Source organism: Beta vulgaris, chromosome 9 (genome assembly GCF_026745355.1).
Source record: "Beta vulgaris subsp. vulgaris cultivar EL10 chromosome 9, EL10.2, whole genome shotgun sequence".
Taxonomy (NCBI): Eukaryota; Viridiplantae; Streptophyta; class Magnoliopsida; order Caryophyllales; family Amaranthaceae; genus Beta; species Beta vulgaris.
This window is the reverse complement of record NC_079210.1, coordinates 20,054,241-20,073,562: the sequence shown is the minus strand read 5'-3', so window position 1 is coordinate 20,073,562 and position 19,322 is coordinate 20,054,241. Positions and strand designations below refer to the sequence as shown.

Below are 19,322 nucleotides of genomic sequence, written 5' to 3'. Positions count from 1 at the left end.
TCAAAAGTAAGTTTGATTGTAAAGTTGTAATTAAATTAGTGATTCGAGAGTCGTATTTGGGTATCAAGTTCACTAGTGTTCAAGTTCTTTTTAAAGAATCAAATATTCGAGTAAAGTTTTTAGTAATTCGAATATGCAATTTGAATATGAGTATGCAATTTGAATATGAGTATGCAATTGTGCACTCAACGAATATATTTACGGAGAATGAACCTCCTATCTGTATAATCCAATTAACCTTAGATGCGCATGCTTCATAGTATAGCCAAAGCTAGTGCTAAACCTATCCTTATGCAAGCGTTCTCCATAGGAGAAGTTGCATTCATATAGCGTTACCACTAGACCCTGGAAGGCCACCTAAAAGAAGAATTATTGGTTTCATATCATTAAAGAATAAAGGTAAAAGAAAGTGTATAGAAACAGGGATACATATCGGGAATTATTCACTCAAATTACAGCTCATCCCTCCTACAACCACGGACGATGTTGATAGAGGCGTTGTGAATCATATATTCGGATGACTATTTTCACTTGAGACATCCTCAATGACAAATTAGTTTCGAAACACGAGCACCAGAAGATCAATTATCAGTAAGGGGAAATCAGCTTCTGTCAACGAGCGAACATTTTGACATTTTGTAACTTCCATGTGTTTTACCTTTGACCTCAATATGGACAATCTCCGAGTCAAGAAGCTTCAGAAACAAGAAACTTGCAGCTAGGACTGCTTCTTTGATGCAAAATATATACCCGAAACTATAGCTGTCCCAGCAACTGCTACACCAACAGCTGTAAGGATCTTCATTGCTGAAAGGATAGGACGACTTGTTGGAATCTCCAGAAGTGTATTTACCTACAACTCAAACAAAAATAAGAACCCACTTATTCAACTATTGGAAACATAAAACATAAGGGTAGTTTTTACAATACTTCCTTCATATACCATATTTAACACATATTTCCAATATAATTGGGTGTCCCATACTTAAATAACATGCCTTTTAAGCAAGTTTTTTCGTCTCTACTTTACATCAAGTTAGGCCTTACACCCATCAACCACTCACTTTTTAGATTTTATTATTTTTTTTCCTCTTTGATCTTCGAATCATCTACTTAGGCTAACCTTAGAAAACCAATGCAAGGAGTAATCTTCCTTTCATGGATGATAGCACAAATAAGACCCTAGCTTTAAGGAAGTTTATGAGAGACATTTGGCATGTTCCAAGGAGGTGCAGGAGAAGTCCAATCTCAGATGGGTTTTTTTTTTTTGAGGGAAAAATCTCAGGTCGTGTGATTATAATTGTATTCGTATTCTGGATAAGAGGAGGTGCATCTCCTATGGTTAGAGTGGATTGTATGTTTGGATGACTTCGGGGGGAACATAATTTGTGGCGGCACTTTAAAAGACCATCGTGTCATTTACGATGGATACAATTAGATGGTTAGAAGGTACAGAATTCTTAGAGTTATCCATCATTGCACCATAGTTTCTAGTTAATTATCCGAAAGTCTGAAGGTCAAGAAGAAAACAAACCAAGAATAAAGTATAGACCGAACTAATATATGAGAAAGCCTTAGCCAATAACAGTGACGCTCCGTTTTTTGACACAAACACTTATTAATGGCACCAAATTAGCATTTCTTAGTACCAATAATAGGTTTCAAACTACTAGTAAACACCATTATGATACCAATCCAGTTTTACATAACATATGAAGTTTTCATAATACAAAAAACAATTATGGTAGTACCAATATACATATGAATGTAGGAAGAATTTGATTGGTACCCCCTTCATATTAATTTGTTTCTCTGTATTGACTTTTTTTCGCACTATTTATAATCTCACATTGACCCTATTTCTTCACGAATATATAGATGCAAATGTTAAAATATAATATTTTATTGGATTCGTAATGATGTATATAAAAATTTCACTCTTTCATGATTTGCACTAATGCTTAAAATTGTGTGCTGGGTTGGGAGACATGGAAATCAAAGTGGAGAAACTAGGAACAATAGAGGAAGTATTACATAATGTGCCCAAAATACTATGTTAAGACCAATGTACATGATTGGTAATAAAAAGTAGCTCTACTCCATCATAGAACTATTTACTCCATCGCAAACATTTCTTTGTGCATGTTGTGATAGATGTCCACAAACACATTATGAAATAGAACCAATAACAAAGACATTCAAAAATAGGGTTTTCCTAGCAGATATTGCGCATAAGATAAAAAGAAATCAATCATTGTGGTTCCTGCATGAAAGACATCGACGAGATGTGCTTGCCTAGCCTACCAGATGTGTACGTCATCGCCTTACGCCTCACACCTAGGTTCTAGGGACCCTTCACGCCTCAATGCGTAACATCTTTCAATACTAAGATTGGAGTACCAACACGCGTGTAATTGCTACCAATACTATTTGCTAATGTCCAAAGTGGACACTCACATTACGTGATTTAACAGCGTCACTAACCACACATGTTTCATGAAATAGACAATAATATAGTGTTCAAGATGAGACTATTATTTTCTATCTATTTTTATCTTTTTTGTCCTAAAGTAAGAGTCTTTTCTCCAAGTATAGCTCAATAGGGCTTAGTGCCAGTCTGGCTGCATTTCTCTTGGGAGACCCAGGATTGAAACCCATGGGGTAAACCTACTATGGCGAAGGTTGGCTACATATTGGTACATTTTCTTTTTGCACAGTTTTCAAGACGCTTTTTGACCATGAATATATCTTATTCTATTCAAGTACAAGTTATAAAAATTTGATATTATGAATCTAAACATCTAGATGAATCGAACAAGACCATACATAACTGTACTTTTACTTAGGAGAAAAACTAAAATAATAGGTCAAAGTTGATAGTTGAAATTAGCAAGTATATATAGACAGAGTGACCATCTTTTTCTTTTTCTTATTCTAACAGAAATTATCAGTATTATCTCGAAAACATAAATTTCAAGTAGATAAGGAATCCCAGAGTCACTAACCTCAACAGGCTGCTTCCAGTTCTTCTTTATACCTGGCAGATGACCCTTCCCAACAACGGCAACCACTGAAGTATGCTCTCTTGCAACTCTCAATAATGTTGAAGACATATACCTAGGCATTTCACAATTTTAGTGGCATATCAACAGCATGACCGTAAAAAAGAGGAATGATATAACAATAGAGAGTTATCCCCTCTTATTTATCTTCAAGCACCTGAGATCTTCCAAAAAATTTGCAGTCATTGACTGCAGTGCACAAGCCATGCAAAACATCCTTTTAGCCCCTTTTTCAGAGCTTTTCCAAAGAACTAACGTGAACAATTAAGACAACTTTCAAAAGACAAATCCAGACACTTCCTCTAACTGAAAATTTCATTTACAGTAAACTCACACCAAAAATACCATATGGACCTCAAACTATGCCTAGGGCCGAAATAGATCAACAAAGAACATGAGAGAAAGCTTTTAATTAAACCTGTGTGTTGTTAAATACACAATAGGCGTATCATTCGTAAATGTGCAAAGAATAAAAACCTAAACTGGCAACATCTTGCATGAAAATTATCAGTTATAGCTGGAAGATCAAATTCACTACTCCCTCCGTCCCATAATACTCTTGACACTTGTAAGGGCACGTAGTTTTAGATGATAAGTTGGGTTATCAATTGTTATTTCATTGAAAAGGTAGAGTTGATAGGAGTTAGTAGGTAGTGAAAGTAGCATTATTTTAATTGGTAAAGAGAGAGTGTGGGCCAATTGTTAGAGTTGGTATGTAGTAGGAGTAGCATTATTTTATTTGGAGGAGAGAAAGTGTGGGCAAATGGTTAAAATGTAGAAGGGTTAAAATGATACTCCCTCCGTCCCAAAATATAGTTCATGTTTCTTTTTGCACGGTCTCCAACACGTACATGTGACCTATGATATTTTCTACTTCGTATTAGTAAAAAGATATGAAAAGTTGATATTATAGTTGTACACATTGAGACGAATCTAACAAGACCCCACATGAGCATGTTTTTTTCTATACATTAATTTGAGAATATTAGGTCAAAGTTTGTAAAATTTGACTCCCAAAATAGAAACAGGAACTATATTTTGGGACGGGGGGAGTAGTATGTCATATCCAAAAATAGAAGTGTAAAGAGTAATGAAAAAGGAAAATGTAAAGACTAAAGAGTATTATGTGATGAATGGAGTACTTTTTAAACAAAGGGATTACGCTACAGAAGTGAGAGAAAACTAACAGATCTCGCTCATTCACAAGTGTTTCCATCAGTGTGGGCAGCTCTTTACTCAGCTCTTGAATCACGAGAGTCAGCATATCAATATCACCCATTTCCTCTAACTGGACATGCAAACACCATATCAAACCTCAAACAAATACAGGAAAACCATACCAAAAATGAAAACCTTGACAAGAAAAAAATCTATCTAATATTGAGAACCCAACTTAATCAAGGACACAACAACTTACCATTCTATTTAGCTCCTCTGAGCTTGGTAGAAACACTGCTTGGAAGAGAAAAGCATACACTAATTTTATCTTATGCCAAAGTGGCATTTTATCCCATGTCCTCCGTATTGTAACCTAATCCATGATACAACAGACATGAACCATTCAACCACAGGCTTATAGAGCACTTGTAATGTGAAACATATCCCTGATTTAATAATATGAACAATATAAGTATGCACACAGATCAGAAAAGATCCAAACACATGGGAGAACCAAGAGGACCTTTGACATTAAAAGTAAATAGAAGCCAGAAGTTAACAGCAGATAGCTTCTTAACTTCAAAATCAAACATGGTACATTATCCGCATGCATTCAGAAAGATCACAGCCAATAGAGAAAAGAAAAGCATAGGCTTATCAGGATCTGAAGCCAGTCACCATGTTCATGAACCTTCACAGAGGTTTATTAAGATACTGATCAAAGTTTCAGAAGTCAAAATATACTGTTTCTTTTGAGAGCAAAGCAGCACACTATAAGAATTTACCATTTACTTTCATGCTTATCCTAAGAAGGTAAATTATCACCATTCATTCATTGACCATTTTCGATTTCTTCAATTGTGTTATGTATTGGTTATAGGGAAGGGGTGATATGGGAATTACATTATAATTAGTCTTTCAACTCCAAATATTCCTTCTTATATTTGCTCAAATTTAAACCCACGAGATTCCTAAGTTTGTCTTAACTCAATTTTCACGGCTTCTTTCGTATCATTAATCAACACAATATCATATGCAAACATCATGCAACAAGGTATCTCATCTTGGATTGACCTCCTTAATTCGTCCACGACTACAAGAAAGACAAAAAAAGCTAAGTGTAGAACCTTGATGATCTCCAATCATAATAAGAAACTCTTCAATCTCCCAAATACTAGTTCAAAAACTCGTGATAACTCCCTCATACATTGAATAATGTCAATATATATACGTGAAATTCCTTTATTTGTTAGTGCGCCCTGCCCACTAAAGTATTTCCAACAGTACCTTATGTCCTTATCGTACACCTTCTCCAGACCAATGACATGCATATATAAATCTTCCTTATTGCAATGTCTCCATTAGTTGTTTCATAAGAAGGATCGCCTACACAGCCGATCTTCCCGACATAAACCCAAACTAGTTCTCCAAGATTTTTACACTTCTATTACTCGCTCCCAACGTGGCGTAGTATGACTCATTAGTTTTGTCGCTTGATAATCTTGGACTTTATTGTAGTGAACTCACATCTTTAAGGCAGATAAGAGAAGAAGATTACGGTATTAAATGGAATTTTGATTGATAATTTTCTGGACTACAATAAAATAAAGAAAGTGATTATAAGTTTTCGAACTCCCATTGAACTCTCAAAAGTTCACCCAAAACACTACATAATATTCAACATGCTCTCTCTCTCCCTAACCTATTCTATTTATAGAGATATTTCACCACTAATCCCTAACTTATTCTTCAAGTTACTATTAAAACTAACTAATTATGCAATACCAAAAGTGCCCCTCTCCCTTGGTTGATTCATTACATTTACCTTTGTTCTTATACAAAGTGATTAGAGTACTTATTCTCCACTCAAGTGGCACCTTATTACTTCCCCAGATCTTATTAGTCATGACCAGATAGTAAGTGGCTCAATAATAAGTATCGGTGCTCATTTTGGCACTTCCTAAGTTAACAAGGGTACCGACACTCACTATTTGTGTCTACGGGATACTGAGTGGGAATGACATTGTTATTCTTGAGGAGACCCTAAGCTACAATTTAGAATTCATAATGTGCTATTAACAATGTAATGATTTCAATTTGCATGGTGACAATAGTTATTTGGCGGGTGACGATGTAGTGCTGATCAGAATGCCTGAACCAACCAGTATTATGTGTCAATATGCCTTGGAACAAGGAGTTGAGGAGTAAGATATCGAGGTATCTTGGATTTTGTTAAGTTCCCTTAACTAAAGACATTTGAAATAAGGGGAAAAAAGGGATTTTTAAGACTTAGATAAAGACATAGTCCTTAGTTACAGGGATATGTCTACTGCACAACAATCAGAGCTGCACCATTATATGGCATAAAATGTTGGCCGTGAACACGTTCATAAGAAGAATGTGGCGGAGATGCATGTAATATTAGATGCGTGAACATACAAGAAAGGATAAAATGATGAGATTGTCAGTGGTAGGGGAAGACCTACGAGAATTTGGATAAGAGTGATTGACAATCATATGAGTCTTTTTGGGATTAAGAAAAAAATGGCACTGTATACGGCGGAGTGAACGGAAAAAATTTATGTTAGACGACCCAAGCTAACTCTATATTTATCTTTTTGATTTCTTTTACTATACCCCTTGTGCTTTGCAAAATTTTCTCCCTAAAAATTTATTTATTAACCTTCTAAGGTTTTCCCATAACTTCAAATATTTTTTTTCTTCACATTTGTTTCTCTCTTTGCCTCTTTTATACAACTTTCTTCAAATCATTTATATCTCCTCATATTTTGAATATCTCTTCACAACCTCTATTATAAAAATTTCTCAAATTTTATTTTTATAGCCTCATATTACGGTTTGCGCTTTACACCCATTCGATTTTATGTTCCATGTATTTTCTCTCGTCTGACTTTCCTTACTTCACTTTTTCATATTTCTTTACTCTCTTTAGCTTATCCCTCTATATTTATTATCTCATTTGTCACGGAAACAATCTTTCTTAAGATGGTTCATTTTAGCTAACCACGAGTCATTTTGGGACTAAGGCTTTGTTATTTTTATTCAATAGGCTTTCCCTTTACTGACGTCAACGTACTGAGACTGAAAAACGATCAAAAGCAATTATTCTACTCATGGAACATATATTAGGAAGATAATGTATTAGACTAAGACTTATATCTAGCATCAAAAGATTCAACGTCATAGAAATATAGAATTCAACAATTTAGGCTACTAAAATTCTAATCTCTCTCACTCAACAAATTTTAGGAAGTACTCTGTAATAGCCCGTGTTTTAAACAACTACTACTAAATGCTAATGATATTTAATTTGTTTGATTACCTTGAAACTAACATGGATGTATTATTAATGATGATCTAGTATTTACATGTATTAGTGTTTTGAGGAAAATTTAATTTTACGCTATTGAAGTTAAAGGATAGTTTTGTCCTTGTTTGAACGAAAGAAAAAAAAATCCAAGAACCATCTAGAGTCCTCAAAAAAATCAATGAGTTAATTTATATCAAAACATCCTTATTATACCCACATTTCAATTCTGGAAGAACCCACACATATCTCTTTCTCTCATGGCTCAGCACCTGCTTGGAATTCCCGGCCAACGAGGCTAGTTTCCGCCAAGCAGCTAACCGCTTCTTTCTTCCTCCCTCAATATGTTATTCCCTTGTTCGGTGTTGGTGTCGTCACAATCTCGGTGTTGCTGGCCTTCTTTTGTTTGTCTTCTGCTTTTGCCGCTGCTGGACCCCTGCTCTGTCAGGGCGTCGGCGTCCATCAAGTGTTGGTGTTGTCACAAATAGTTGATGGCTATGACTTCTTTCTTTGTTGGGGTATAAGTCTTCATTTCTCTTGTTCAAGTTTGATGATACTATTGTTGCGTACCATTATGGACGAACATCCGGGTAAGACATGAACTTCGTCAAGAATGAAAAAAAAAAAACGATCGACTTTCATTTGGTATTTTTGTTAAAATTCTTTGACTCCTTGATACTCAATCAAGTCCAAATGAGTTTTATTGTTTGATTTCGGTGATGAATTTAGTTTTAAATCTTGTTATGAGATTGGAAAAAAAATTGAATGAGTTTGTAATAAGAAATTTGGTAAAGTTAAAGATTGAAACTTTTCTATTTTAAAGCCAAAATCAGTTTTATGAAATGCGTTAGTATGTCTTCAAAGTTGATAAATTCCTTGAAAGTGTGGTTATGCTAAATTGCTCCAAGTAAGAAGTTGAGGTTGAGTTGGGGGTAATTTGTAAAATTAAGTGCTATGGAGTAGTTAGTGAGTTTAATGTACCTACACATTACTTCTCCTACGGATTATAGGGGGAAATTCAGATTGGTACTATTGCTAAGGAATCGGATATAGCTCAAGATGTCGAAGTTAACTAGCGACTATTTAAGGAATGGTGGTTGGAAATGAATCGTGATTGATATAAGAACGATTAATTGGCGAAGATTTTAGAATTCAAATAAATGAAATAAAATGATTAAGCTAATCCAAATATTGAAAGGATGTGGAATTGAGATCATTAATAAGAGGATGTCTAATAATGAAACAAGTTGGTCTCACTAGTTGAATTTCGCAAGAGTAGCTATCTAAGCGATTGTTGCTATTCTTATGAGGTGAATTATTGCGGAATTCGAGTATAGTTTGGATAAAGAAGATATTGGACTCCTGAAGATTATTATGGAGTCGAGCGCTATTTGGAGATTACTAAAGGTACACACATGTCCTTCCACCTTTGAGCTAGAAATTGGTACTTTGTATGATTCTATGGATTCTTTGTTGAGCTTGATATGCTTTTATCTATTATAAATGTTGATTACCTGAAATTGTTATTTGTGTCTTTATATGGTTTATTCAATTCACGATTAACAGTTTTAAGCCCTGAATAAAAGCTAAAATTATACGAAAAGTTTACTAATTGAACTTTTGATTATGAGTTGTGAAAGGTTTATAGAATCAAGTTATGTTTAGAATTATCATTGAGTTGAAATGCCGAAAGGCACTAGAACTTCTGAGTATACGTTCGTAGCATTGTTATATGAACTCATTTTTGAACCAAAATTATAGGTTTTCTTTATATTTTGTAAAATGATGTTTTGAGTAACTATAACTATGAGTATTTGAGCTAGAATCTTCAACATGTAAGTTATTTTACAACGAGATTTCTGATATATTAACCTAGGGGGTACCTATTCGTTATTTTTACGATCTTGATTTTGATCTAAACTATAGATTTGGAGCAAATAGAGGAATTTTGTTCAAAGGATATTTGACTTATGATTTGGGTAAGCAACGATAGTCAAAAGATTTGCGACATGAGTTTATATAGAAATTCTTAAGTGTAAATAAAACTGTATTTGTAAGTTGAGATTTTGATTATACGACCAAGAACTTTGAGAATTATAAAGTTTGAGTTTACTAAGGAAACATAAATTTGTGAAACTATGAAATTATGTACTCTACATACGTGTATGATGGGAAAGATGCTGCAACAGCACTGATGAACAAATTTTTGGTATGTGTGTCATGTCCTTGGGAGTAAATCTTGCAAGCAGTACAACATCGGTTGGGGAGACGTCCGCATGAGTTTACAGATGGCATAGTCCCTCTCTATTCATATACTTTTCCCCGGTTATTACATAAGCCCGTTTAGGAGAGTAACTATAAAGTATTCTTGTGGAAACTCATAATAGTTATTTTCGCAAAAGCTTCGGTTTGCTGCAACGACTTGATGGTTTATGCACAGGGTATTCCTGAGATAATTGTATGTACAAAAGGACTTTATACTAGGAGATACGCTCTTAATAATTTATTCTGAATTGTTGGTTACGTAGTTGGATTTGGTAAAATGACTTTGGAAGGATATATGTTTGAGATAGATAACAAGGAAGCGTTTTATGGAATTGACATACATTTAAGTAAATATCCCACTTGTGAAGATTTGTGACTTTGTTAAGTAGTATGTATTTCCATCTGATCTTATATTCTAATGTGCATGTTTTGCTATCTCGATATTGAGCTATTTGAATAAATTGAATAATCTTATGGAAAGTGATAAACTGCACAATATCTTTTAAGCCACCAAAAAGAACTTTTGATTGGACAGTGTGTACCCAATTTCGCTGATTTTGTTCTTGGAACCTGTCGTGGTGTGGGCAAAGTTCATTGTTAGTGATTTTGCAGGTGTGGTATCGGGAGCTCGGAAATGGTAAATGAGTAAGAGGATGTTTATGTTGTAGATTATTGTGGATTAGAGTTATCATTAGATATTTTATTGAGAATGCTCTTGTGGTATTTGATCATATTATATTTAGGATTTTGGTCAGAGTAGTTATGTACCTAAGGCTTATTTTAAAGAATGTCTTTTATTTCTTTTGTGGGCCATAATCCACACGTATCATATCAATTGGTAAAACTACGTTTTCAGTACAAAAGAATGAAATTCGAGGTTCATTAAATGATAATTAGATTTGTGTACCTTAAGTGTGATTAGCTAACAGCTGCGAAGTACAGGCTGTTACATACTTAACCACACAGAAATCTCAAACTTTTGACCATTTTAAGTCATCGTACATATCACTACAATGGAACTCATGGAACTTGCAGCAAAAAAAAGAAAGAAAAAAAAGGGAAACTAAAGACAGCTAAATAAAGACCACATTTGGAAACAAATAATCATTCTGGCCCAAAATCAACCTACACTAATCTTACTTGTACAGGACGATCACCTAGTATGACCTTGCTGCCATGCTTCATTGCTTCTTCAAATGCTACTCGGAACTCAGAGCCAGGGAGAACTTCAAGTCTACAAGCAATCTGAAGACAAAGCGTATTAGCCAATATATGGAGGAAACCTCTATATAATACTAAAACAGAAGCCCTTTCTCCATGTTTTCCCTCTGAAAAACACAGCAAATACTTGAGCAAGAAATCTTTCTCGGTAGTCCTTTTTCATATTGAATGAACTTGAGATCAAAGTAAACTCTAGGTTACTTGACGAGAAAAAAACACATAATGCCTTCCACAAAGTCAAGTCTATTTCATTGCTGCGGTAAACAGCACACAAAGACTGCAAGGAATGCTATTAATCAAAGCCCTTTCTGAAAGTACATACCTTTGCGAGAAACCAGCTGTACAGTACTCCAAAAATATTATGTTTTTTCTTCCACATATCTATCATTTCAGTCATAGTTGGTACCTGCTGATAAATGAGAATTAGACCCCAAAGTAACTCTCCTTGATTGATTATTGGTTTATGGTTAAAATAATTGGTCAGCTCCCCTATCCTAGTGCCTTTTAATCTTTTATCATTATTTGATTCTAGTATTAATTGTTTAGTTATGTTTAATTGTGGAGATTTCTTTTAGATTAACCTTTGTTCAATAGATTGGATAATGCCTAGATCATCAAACAATGAGATCATGTAAGCATGTCATCAAGCGACAAAAGCAAGTAAACTAAGAAGACTATCAACCTAAGACTCTTAGAAAATGGCAACAATTTACTGAGCAATGTCAGAGACTCTGCATAAAACCTTGACACACGGTAAAGTACGAGCACCAAAGTCTCCTCCCAATACAATGCAGTATCAGCAAAAATAGTTAAAAAACCGAATGACACATGCAGAACTTTAAAAAACTTATGTTCAGGTTCAGAACCACTGTGCCACATGCTGTTGCCAGTCAGCAAGCACCAAACTTGACATAAGGTACCAACAACATAAAGGCAAAAAGGTTGAGACGCTAACCTTTAAATCCTTTAGGGTAAGTATAGACACTCGACTTGAACAGAGCTCCAGGAAAACAACCTAAAACCATCCATACACAACAAAAAGAAGTCTTAAAAAGCCTTTACAATATTGGCCAGAAGCATATCACTAACTGAAGCAGGCTTCTTAACTTGCTAAGTAACATAGATGTGCCAGGTTTCAAGTTACAAGATATGTATAGAGAAGCACCTGTGGCTTCAAGCAACTAATAATAGCTTGAACTTCTCTGCATGATTCCTGCAACAATAAATTAAAAGATGCTTTAAATCCGCCCTATATCCCAAAATAAAAACATTGTCTTTTCCATCAAAAAATCTTCTCGTATCAAAGTGAAAATCATTGTTGGAAAGTGGCTACTCCACTCCATTCGGTCTTGTGGACCGGCAAACAGTAATATTTACACAAGCTAATGTGAGGAAACAACTTCCAGTGAAGAAATTTCAGGTAGTCTCCATATACAACTGTTCAGTACAATTTGCACCGTCACAACTCACAAAAGCCTAATAGCACAAAAAATACCAAGTTAAAAGAATGCATATACAGTAATACTAAAGATGTTGAGTGGGAGTAGCATTAAAGACCGAAGATTGACTCAATTATGTTGAGTGTACAAATAAAACTCCCACAAAAGTAGAATTGAGCTTGAGGCAATTATCAAAAAAAAAAAAAAACAGCATGAGTTTGTGAAAAATTGCAAATTCTGGGCGGAAGTGGTTCCTCACTTCCTTCTATGGCTATAATACGGTGCACATTGCGACTCTTAATTGTTTGGCCTCCAAGTATAGACAGGTTAGTTTAAATGATGTGCTCGATGTTCTCTCATCCGAAGCTATACAATCATATTTCTAGATACTCCCTCCGTCCCAAAATATAGTTCCCATTTCCATTTTGGGTGTCCCAAAATATAGTTCCCATTTCCATATTTAGTTCCACATTTTTCCGTAATTTGTCTAGAAAAACCGTGTCCCATCATTTATTTGCTTCTTGAATTTTGTTTTTTCCTTAGTTTATTCAACCAAAATGTTACAATTAATGCTCTTTCACCAATTATCTCCATTCTCTCTCCTAAAATCTATCTTTTCCCATACAACTTTTATTTAAATAAACATAAAAATTTTACTATCCCAACTTGCATAAATTACCGTGAAAAAAAGGAAATGGAACTATATTTTGGGACGGAGGGAGTACTACTATTCTTGAATCCCTCAAGATGGTACGGATAGGAAATGAAGTGTGTCACAACCTACCAGCACTCAAGAGTCTTGAACTAACTTTCACATATCTTGAAAGATTAAAGATTAGAAGTTTGTATAAATATCATGTCCAGCACATGAGTATCTTTAGCTCAGGGATTGACATAACTTTCTATAAATATCATATCCAAATAAATTTCAAGATGAGATTATGGCAAGAAAACATGCTTTAATCTTCCATAGTTTAAAACTTATTTCAGACCTAAATAATGATATTATTGGTAAATAGTGAAATGACACAGTTGTAGTACCTGAGACACATGAGCGGTTCCCACCAAATAAACGTGACAAGTATCGCCCTCGGAATTGTCGCACGATAGAAACACAACATTTCTTGAAAGCTCTTCAGGAAGAGAATTGTTGTCCAGTGCACCAACTTCGGCAGAAAAATCACAAGGGACAGAATTCAGGTGAGTCGGAGAACCCTCATTCGCCGGAGTTTCAACGGTCACGAAATCGTCCAGTGAGCTGCCGGCCGGAGAGTCTGAGTCCATTCTCCGGTGGCCAATAAGAAAGAAAGACGGGGTATTGGGGTGCCTGTGGGCGGGATTCAGATTTCACGATACAGAAAGAGGGAGGAGATTTCTTATTTTTTTAAAGCAGCCTCTTTCGTGATTTGAAAATAAGATCATCTCTCCTTTTCTAACTTTCTCTCTAAAGAAATAACATTCTACAATTTTTTCTCACCAAAAAAAATCATCCCAATTACATTTTGGATTTTTTAACTACAATAATTCAAATTTTTGCCCGTTCTCTCGCAATAGTAGGTCAAGTTGACTTGTAACAAGTCAAAATAATTACAAAATGATCTTTCTTCTTTCGCCCTCCTTCCCAAACTCCTCACCCACCTAAACCACATCAACTTGTTACCTCCTACAACAAGTTAATAACTGATCTCTATTACATAAGGGAAGGGGGAGCAACAGTGTCCTCTTTTGAACTGACTATTTTGCCCCCTTCCCTTTCTAAATTACAAAAGGAATCTCAATACCAAAATGGGGTCAAACAAAGCCACCGAAAATTAATTTTCAACCATCACTCAGAAATCACTTATCTGAGGAAACTTTACAAATCACTCATAGAATTGAGAAAATCACGTTGTAAAAATCACACAAACCACCCAAATGATCAGGAAACTTTACAAAAACTAAAAATTAACTTACAAACTAAAACTAATATACTATGCATCAATACATACAAAAACATTCACAAAATTCACTTACAAATCATTGTTCTTAATAATCATTTACAATTACATACTCACAAAAATTACCTATAAACACAAATTTGAGAAAGACTTAAGATTTTGATAGTGATATCACACATTCGTCCATCGGCGATTTGCGAACTTTCAAATAGGTACATAATTCTTTTTTAATCTTCAAAGTTATTTCACATTAGTCGATTGTTATGTAGATGAAAAAATGGAGATAATAGCAATTAGTTGAAAAGGGCTTTTATATAATTAGACTTAATTTGATTCATTTTCATATAAAATCAGAAAACAAGATGTGTATGAAATTTGATTCATTTATGACAGTGATGAAAAAGTTACAAATTTAGTTTTTTTTTTAAAAAAATTCCAATATAAAATTTTTGCCCAAAACTTTTGCAAAATATCCATGTTCAGAAATAAATTTTGAAAAACAAAGCAATATCAAACCTTTTTGCGAACAACTTTTGTAAAAGTTCATTTTCAGAAAAAAAAAATTTACATTAATTTGCGAAAACCATTTCATGCGAAATCAGATTGTGTATGAAAAATTTGAAATTTCATTTCACCTATAATTGAAACTCAAAGTGTTCAAATTTAGAAAAGGAGAAAAATTTAATATGACCATTTCATGCGAAATCAGATTGTGTATGAAAAACTTAAAATTCCTTTCAAATATAATTGAAACTCAAAGTGTGCACATTTAGAAAAAGAGAAAAAATTAAAATGATGAAAATTCTTAAATGTAGTATCAATTTGTGAAATCAGAATTTAGAAGTTAGACAAGGAAAAAAATTGAAATTGTATTATACTTTTCGGTTACAATTTTGGGATCATAGAGAAATTACTGAAATCCATATCAAAAACTATTATAAATTACAAAAATGAATAAAACCAAAAAAAGAACATGACGATATTTAGTAAAGAACATCATACTGATTATAAAAGAACACGCGTATATAAGACTTGAGAAACAAAAAACTATTCAAAATCACAAAAATGAATAACAACATAAAAAGAACATGGAAGAATCTTATTCACAAAATGGAGGTGAACTTAAATACTAACTTGCATTTTCAGTTTGTTTACTACTTAGTATTAGGCCTAAAAATATCATCGCACGCATCGCGTGCACAAAAGGCTAGTATTGTCCTACTGGAGGAATTTTGATCAAAAGTTTATATTATTAAAAAATAATCAAAAGTTTGTATTATTACGAGAGAACAAGCAAACGTTTGTATTATTCTCGTTAGAAAATCCTTACATTTTTTCTCTCTCTCATTTGTTGACCCAACTACTTTTCTCTTCCATTAATCAGCCACCATTATATAATATATATAATACTAGCAATTTATGCATGCAATGCGTGCTTTAATTATTTTCTTTGTTGGTTATTGTTTTGCAGTAAACCCTTTGAATTTTTTCTTTCCAAGTCAATTTTCTATAGCATTTAAATAACTTCAGTTCTTCTTGATTGTGCTTTTTTATGAGTAAATAATTTGAATTCAATGCAGCACATATAATGCATAAAGCAATTAGAAATTATATATCACTAACCTTTTGTTGTTTTTAACATAAAGTTGGAGTTGAAACTATGTAATGGTTCGATAATGTTACTTTAGATAAAGAGTCTTATTTTATTCATAAAAAAATATAAGTTTCTAAATACATTATAAATCATCATCAAGTTTTTACCTACTACATTATTGTCGATAAAGTATTTCAATAACACACTTTTAATTTTGTTTATGGACTTTTCTAATCAATGTATAATCATATGTATCTGTCATTTTAAATTATGGTAAATTTCCTTATGTAAAATTATTTTGTCAATTTTATGTTGATTGTGATGATGACTTGGAATTTTTTGGAAATGTCCTTTCATAAAATAATTTTGTCAATTTTTTGTTGACATGCATTGATTGTGCTGACTTTGAGAGGTTTAGGAGCGTTGTTTAAAGTTTTTTTTTCTTAAAATATAATTTATTTAACGGGGGTAAAAATGTGATTTTAAATGGGGACACCGTTTCTCCCCTCTTCCCTTATAGTATAGAGATATATTTTTTTGATTCGGTAATTTACGGGCCCAAGCAGGCTCATCCCTCATGAGCTAGGGGGTAAGAAGGGGATCCCAACCCATAAGGAAACTTCCAGAGATTGGAAACTGGGGATTTATACCCATAAGCATAAATCCACACAAACATCCCAAATATGGGGTTGATGAGAGTCGAACTCCTGACCATGAGGTTGGGAGGTGGGAGCTCCAACCATTGGGCTCTCACATGATTCTCATGTATCCATTAATATTTGATAATAAGTTTTAATAAAAAAAAATTAGCATTTTAATCATTAACTAAGGTAAATGCATAATGAGATTTTTATTTTTCTTGGAAGTATAAAAATCGAAGATGTTGTAGTCTAAACAATCAGCGACTCTCCAGAAGACACGTAAATCCATCAGGAGCATCGATGTGTCTTATCAAAAGGAATAAAAAAGTGGTTTAAACTCTGAGTTATTACTGATAAAGGAGTAAAAGCCCACCTTTTGGCATGAAATAATATCCAGAGCCCAAATCCAAAAAAGCGGCTACACATTATTGGCTAATGTTCAACACCCAATCATTGTCTGCCACGTGTCGAGATCTGATTGTCTAACCAATTAGGTGCCCTTATTTTAGGGTGACTTCAAATGGCAGCATTCAGACCCCAACACTATAAGGAGCCCCTTTAAATCAAGAGAAAGATAACTTTTTTGAACAGTGTGCCCATACTCTGTAAAAATACTTTCTCACTTTCTCTCTCTATCTCTGCTTTTCCTTTTCACTCTTGATATCTGACTTAAGTTTCGAAGGGGGAACCACCACCCAAACCTCCCAGGTTGGTCCCTTCTTTTGCAGGTTCGGAAACAAAGTTCAGGTTCAGGTTACAAGATTCAGACATCATTGCACAAGTCCCCATTAAAAAACAGTTTGACATAATGGAGTTTACTTGTCAGCCAAGTAGCTAGAAACATTTAGCCCATCCTGTGGGGAGACGATGACTAATTGTCACTCGTCCAATCACTAGTGGAAAAAACCCCACCTGATGCGGTCAAAACTAGCCTTTTAGATGCGGTTTTGGTCCGCATCAGGTGGGGTCGCAACAGCTCTCTAACAAATTCTGATGTGGTCCAAAACTGCATCAGAAACCATAATTTGATGCGGTTCTTGGAGAAACCGCATCAGATTATGGGAACAATCTGATGCAGTTTTACATTAGAAACGCATCAGAATTGGTAAATTGATGTCTAAAAAAAATGCAGACCTGCAAGCTGCAGGTCTGCACTAATCCTCAATTTTTGGCGCTTTTTTTGCGCAATATACCAAACCAAACATATATATACAACAATAATATATTATACAGAAACGAAATTATACAAAATACATATAAATAAGAATTCTTACATAGAAACTAAATAAATTCATAGAAATAACATTATGATATAAATAAAGAAAATTACAGAAACATACAAAAATAAAATTTAACATATATACAGAATATTACAAATCTAAAAATTGAGACTATATGAAAATTAAGAACTAAATCCTAAAATAATCGACAATAATAATAATTTATATATATAAACAAAACGAAAATTAGATCCAAAAATTCATTATACGAAAATTGCAATATACTAATTATATGAAAATTGCAATATACGAAACGAAATAATTGCAATTATCCCAGTAATTATATGAAATAATTGAAACGAAAGATCTAAAAACTAAAATTAGTAAATGGAGGAACGAAAAACGAAAATTAGAAAAAAAAATTAAGATATGAAAAAAAAGGAAAATTATAAAATGAAGAACTAAAAAACACTACCCAGATAAAACGAAAATTAAGAATCGAACAAAAAAATCAAATGAAAATGAAGCCTAAAAAAACGAAACGAAAATGGATTAACGAAAAACAAAATAAAAACCTAAACCAAAACTAGATCTAAAAACAAAATCCAAAATAAACGAAAAAAAAACCTAAACCAAAACCAGATCTTGTGTATCTTCGGTTTTGCTCGTCATTGTTCTTCATTTTCGATCTTTAATATATTCGCTCTCTGGCTTATTCTTCATTTTCACCCTTCCTTTTCGATCTTCTTAATTGCGATTCATTCGTTCTTCGCTTTTAATTCGTTCTAATTTCTTCGCGATTCATTCGTTTTGTGAGGGAAGAGTAGAGAGGAGGGAGAGAGGTGAGTGAGAATTTGGTCTGTGAGGGAGTTCGGGTTTGAGGGAGTGGCTGGGACGAAGAGAGAGAGGGAGGAGAATGGGGGTTGCGTGTGAGGAGGGAGTTAGGGTTTGAGGAGTGATGAAATGAATAGAGGAGAGAGAGAAGAGAATGGGCCGCGCTTTCAGGACGAAATGAAATGAGGCGGAATATAGGTCGCGCTTTCCACGCATTTTCATGGGTTACTGGAACGATTTTCGGATGCAGTCCAATGAACCGCATCAGGTTCATTAAAAACCGCATCAGATTTGACAATCTGATGCTGTTTTTTAAGGACTACATCAGATTTTGTTTGCCAAATTTCCCTCCCATTTTTTTGTTCATTTTCGGATGCGGTTTTACACAAACCGCATCTGGTACAAAGTGACATATAAAGTTTTTTCCATTAGTGAATGTGACAAGGAATCAAAGTTTTCAGCTTTGAGTTAAAGATACGGTAGACAATGAGAGACCACCCCCAAGGGAGGGATAGACCACTGTCCATTGGCAATGTTCCTATCAGAGGCATGTACCCGTCATCCAAGAAAATCTTGAACGACTAGTGAATGCTGCTCATCTAGAGAACATCTTGACTAAGATG

At 34.1% G+C, this 19,322-nt stretch overlaps 1 protein-coding gene across 2 annotated transcripts; it reads right to left on the bottom strand.

Moving 5' to 3' along the window:
* Positions 1–358: 358 nt before the first annotated feature.
* LOC104903340 (uncharacterized) lies at positions 359–13,910 on the bottom strand. 2 transcript variants are annotated; one of them, XM_048636061.2, is made up of 9 exons: positions 13,515–13,910; positions 12,200–12,247; positions 11,990–12,049; positions 11,357–11,443; positions 10,954–11,058; positions 4,480–4,593; positions 4,250–4,350; positions 3,006–3,117; positions 359–853 (listed from the first exon to the last, which is right to left on the bottom strand). In XM_048636061.2, exons 1-9 carry the CDS (start codon positions 13,755–13,757, stop codon positions 719–721), a joined length of 1,005 nt encoding a protein of 334 aa, XP_048492018.1. In that variant the 5' UTR covers positions 13,758–13,910; the 3' UTR covers positions 359–718. The 2 variants fall into 2 exon arrangements, with proteins under 2 accessions (XP_048492018.1, XP_010689669.1); XM_010691367.4 differs by having other exon boundaries at positions 11,357–11,440; positions 13,515–13,908.
* Positions 13,911–19,322: the final 5,412 nt, after the last annotated feature.